The sequence below is a fragment of the Amblyomma mixtum genome, chromosome 5 (assembly GCF_055824585.1).
Source record: "Amblyomma mixtum isolate Tamu chromosome 5, ASM5582458v1, whole genome shotgun sequence".
Lineage (NCBI taxonomy): Eukaryota > Metazoa > Arthropoda > Arachnida > Ixodida > Ixodidae > Amblyomma > Amblyomma mixtum.
Window position 1 is genome coordinate 204,541,876 of NC_143016.1, and position 4,630 is coordinate 204,546,505.

The 4,630-nt window shown below is 40.5% G+C and overlaps 1 protein-coding gene across 1 annotated transcript; it reads left to right on the forward strand.

Annotated features, from left to right (window-relative positions):
• Positions 1-363: 363 nt before the first annotated feature.
• On the forward strand, positions 364-1,407 carry LOC149345467 (uncharacterized). The gene has a single exon (XM_089542756.1). It carries the CDS (start codon positions 364-366, stop codon positions 1,174-1,176), a length of 813 nt encoding a protein of 270 aa, XP_089398882.1. The 3' UTR covers positions 1,177-1,407.
• Positions 1,408-4,630: the final 3,223 nt, after the last annotated feature.

The window sequence follows — 4,630 nt, forward strand, 5'->3', positions numbered from 1 at the left end:
CATGCGCAGCCTGCATTAACGCCTAAAACGGAAGAATCATCTACACGTGCCTGGAGGAAGACTCGCCCGATCAGCTGCCCAGGAGGCGTTGCCATCAGCGCGCTGCGATTGACGACTTATCTGCAGGCCACTGGACTACATAAAGAAGCCACCGTTGCTGCTCCTCTCACTTGGCAGTAGCGACGACGTACAAGCAACATCGCCTAACAGCGTGCTGCATTTCTTTGCCACAGGTTGGTGTCAGTACATTTCTGAATTATCAGTTTTTGCATTTTTTTTTGGTCGTCGTTGCTGCCAAGTTTTCTTATTTTTTCTTGAGTTTTTCTTTCTTGTTTGGAACGGGTCCTGCACTGTGTTTCAAAGATGTCGAAAGAGCTTACGAAGTTGAAAGAGGAGCTAAAGGCTGAGTTTGCTAAGTATAAAGAAGAACATAGACAGGAAATGAAGGGATTTAAAGAGGCAATGGAGAGAGACTTGAGAAACGAAATCCGAGAGCTGCGCACAGAACAGCGGAGTATGACTGACAGCCTTGATTTTGCGCACTCAAAAATCGAGGAATTTCAGAAGCTACTAGAAGCTGAGCGACTGAAAAACGAGATACTTAGTTCTAAATGTCAGATGCTAGAAACCAAGACGTCGGACATGGAAAAAAGACTGGTTCATTTAGAACAATACTCGAGGAATTCAAATCTTGAAATCCAGGGGGTCGTTGAAACCGAAAATGAAAGCGTTGTTGACATTTTGTCTCAAATTGGAACTGCAATCAATGAGCCCATCAGCGAATCCGACATTGAGGTCTGCCACCGGGTGCCTGCGCGGAATTCCGACAAAAAGAGTATTGTTGTACAATTTAAATCACGGGCAAAAAGAAACTCAACTCTGAAGAAAGCCAAGAAAGTAAGACTAAACAACAGTGACATAGGACTGAATGACATGACCCCTATCTATGTAAATGAGCATCTGTGCGGAGCTCAAAAGAAACTTCTCGGAATGGCTGTGAAAAGGAAGCACGAATACAAATGGAAGTCGGTTTGGACTAACAATGGAAAAATCCTTGCAAGAAGGTCTGAAAAATCTGAGGTCGTATACATTTCCGAAGAACGGGACCTTTTGAAGATAAGCGGAGGTGCATCTGCCGAATTTCAGGAGCCAAATTTAACTAGTCCTTCAGAATGAGGTACCATGATCTCATTCTTCCCCACCGTCTCAGGCTTAAACCACAGTCACTTATTTCACTCTTGCACTTAAATACTCGTTCTGCAGAAAATAAAAACGACGAAATTCATGCTTTTATTAAGCAATTCCATTTCGACTTTACCATTCTCATGTTTACTGAAACATGGTATAACAGTCACAGTGAAAGGCTAGATCTTCCTGGGTACAACAATTTCTTTATAAATCGGACTAATAGGCGAGGAGGTGGTGTTGCTATTTACATTGACAAACGCCTGGATTGTCATATGATTCCTGAATTTTCCACGGTAAATGAAAGTTATGAAATACTGACAATACAAGCTAATTCACAAATCATCTCTGTAGTGTACCGACCTCCCGGCGGGAATATTACCGAGTTTTTAAACTTCTTTGAAAACTTTTTGGATTATGTTCGCATAAACAAACTACAGCTGTTATGCGGGGGAGATTTTAACATAGACATGTTAGATAATACGGCCACAGCACGCAATTTTGCCGCCATACTTCAGTCAACTGGTTTTGTTAACTTAATAACGTCCCCTACTCGGGTCACAGTGTCTACGTTATCATGTCTCGATCTCCTGATTACAAATATTGAATCCAATGTTTCAGATGCTGGAACAATTGCAAATGACCTTAGCGATCACTGCCCCATCTTTATTTCTTATCAAGGAGAAACAAAATACAAAAATGACGAAAGTCAAACCTACACAGTGCAGTACATATCAGATGAGGCTCTTGAATCTTTCAAATGCGACATTGGTTTATACGACTGGTCATTTATATTCAATATAAAAGATTCAAATAATGCATATTCAGAGTTTATCAAGGTTTTTGTAGACATATACTCTAAGCACTTTCCCTTCAAGAACATTAAGCAGTCTAAACGAATAAGAAAGCCATGGATCACGCCAGAGCTCAAAAGAATGATAAAGCGCAAAAACAAGTTGTACCACGCCTTTCTAAAAAACCGCTCTCTAGAATCTCTAAGCTTATTCAAAAAAACTAGAAATAAACTAAATGCTGAGCTCAGGCGTGCTAAGATTGTATATCATCAAAAACTGTTCTCTGATGTTAGAATGAAAAATTCAGACGCTGTCTGGAAAGTTGTTAATAACTTTTTACATCGCAATACGAAAAATGCGCCACCTCAACGAATAATCTATAAGGGCTCTGAATTATCCGGTCAGGCTCTTGCTGACCATTTTAACAGCAATTTTTTAGTTACCCATTTACCTATGACGCATCTACCTGAAGTTCCTTCATCTTGTAGCCCTTTCGAAAGCCTTTTCCTTGAGCCCACCAACGAGACCGAAGTATGTACAACCTTTATGAATTTAAATAATAGCAAAGCCTTAGATGTTGACAATATTCAGATAAAACCAGTCAAATATGTACTATGCTTTATTGCACCCGTGCTTGCATACATCTTCAATTTGGTAATTGAAACGGGAGTTTACCCGGAAGAAATGAAGAAAGCAAGAGTGACAGTTCTGTTTAAAGGTGGAGATAAAGATATAGTGTCCAATTATAGACCAATATCTGTGATTCCAGTCTTTTCAAAGGGCTTGGAAAAAGTAATCTTTTCCCGTCTAGTGAACTTTTTTACTGCAAAACAAATCCTGTCTGAGGCTCAATTTGGCTTCCGAAAAGGCAAGTCAACAGAATTAGCACTGTTATCACTGAAGGAATGTGTCCTGCAAAACATTGAAGCGGGTATTCTCACTGTCGGACTCTTCATTGATTTTAGTAAGGCTTTCGATTCCATAAACCATGAAATTTTAACACATAAACTTTCTCAAAACGGAGTCCGTGGAACACCTTTAGACCTGATCAAATCATACCTACAAAATCGAAAACAATCCGTCTACATCGACAAGCATCAGTCTTCTTTTCTGGCGGTACAAAATGGTGTGCCTCAAGGCAGCATTCTGGGCCCGTTGCTTTTTAACATCTATATAAATGACATTGTGCACATTCATGATAAAGCGAAATTTATCATATACGCCGATGATAGCAGTATACTTATATCTGGTCACGACATAAACAAGTTAATAGAAGAGTGCAATGTAATCCTTACGAAACTAGAAAACTGGTCCTCTTCTAATTGCCTCCAAATAAACCCTACAAAGACTAAAATAATAATTTTCTGTGCAAGGAACAAGCCATTCGAACTACAACGCGCTCCTAAATACGCAGGTCAAGAAATTAAAATTGTTGACAACCACAAAATCCTTGGAGTTACTTTCTCGTCGCATCTCAGCTGGGATCAGCATGTGGAAAATATTTGTAAAAAGCTCTCTTCAGTAGCAGGTGTTCTATCACGATGTCGATGGCTTCTTCCCACTCACGTGAAAATTCAAATTTATCATGCTCTTTTCGGTTCCGTTTTGAATTACTGTAACTCTGTTTGGGCAACCACCACCAAAACAAATGTGATAAAAATACAGGTTCTGCAGAAGAAAATGATCCGCTACATTGCAAACCTTCCTTATCTCTCTCCATCACGAAGTGCCTTTATTAATTATAAAATAATTCGTTTTGAACATATGTATGTTTTTCGCATTTTGAGGTTTTTTTATCATTCTTCTCCTGCTTATAGAAATTTCCTCGTACATACTGCCCATTTAAGGACCGCTTCGAATCGAACCCACACCCGAAACACCGATCCCTGGTATATTCCATATTTTCGAAATAATTATAAACTTCAAACGCTTGAACACAATTTACCGACCACTCTTAATAAGTACAAAGTTTTGGCTGGTGTTAAACAAAGTGAGTTAAAAATGTATTTTGTTAATATATAGCCAGGTTGCATTTTATGTGCCTCTGTTTGTCTGCCGGTGCCATGTATGCACAATGAGTGTTTTTTTTTTTTTTGGGGGGGGGGGGTCCTCTCTTTGTTTTCATGCGTCTGTAAACTGCCATTGTTTTCATTGTATTGAATCAATATGTCACTTGCTTCGTTGTGTTTGTTTGTTCTAACCTATATATCTTTGTAAACCTTTTTTTTGCGTTCTGTCGTGTACTGCCATTTGAGGTGCTTGGGCCCCGTCAAGCTGCTTTTTAGCAGCTTTTAGCCCTTGCATCTCTCTAGGATGTAACTTACATTCTCGAAAAATAAAGCGAAATGAAATGAAAATGAAATATCAACCACCGAGGACCGAGGGAAAAGCCAGGCAGAGGTGACTAAGCACCAAGCCCTCGACATCACGCCAGGACGTGACGCCCGCCAGAGGGAAGCCAGTTTTTGGACGCCTACAAAAGCAGCGGCTCATCCAGTGGATCGTCATTTGGCAGCAGCGAAGGCAGCGGAAGCAAGACGCTATAAGCTCGCTCTGTGCGGTTACAGGATACCAGCCACTGATACCAACCACCGAGGACCGAGGGAAAAGCCGGGCAGCGATGACTAAGCACCAAGCCCTCGTCATCACGC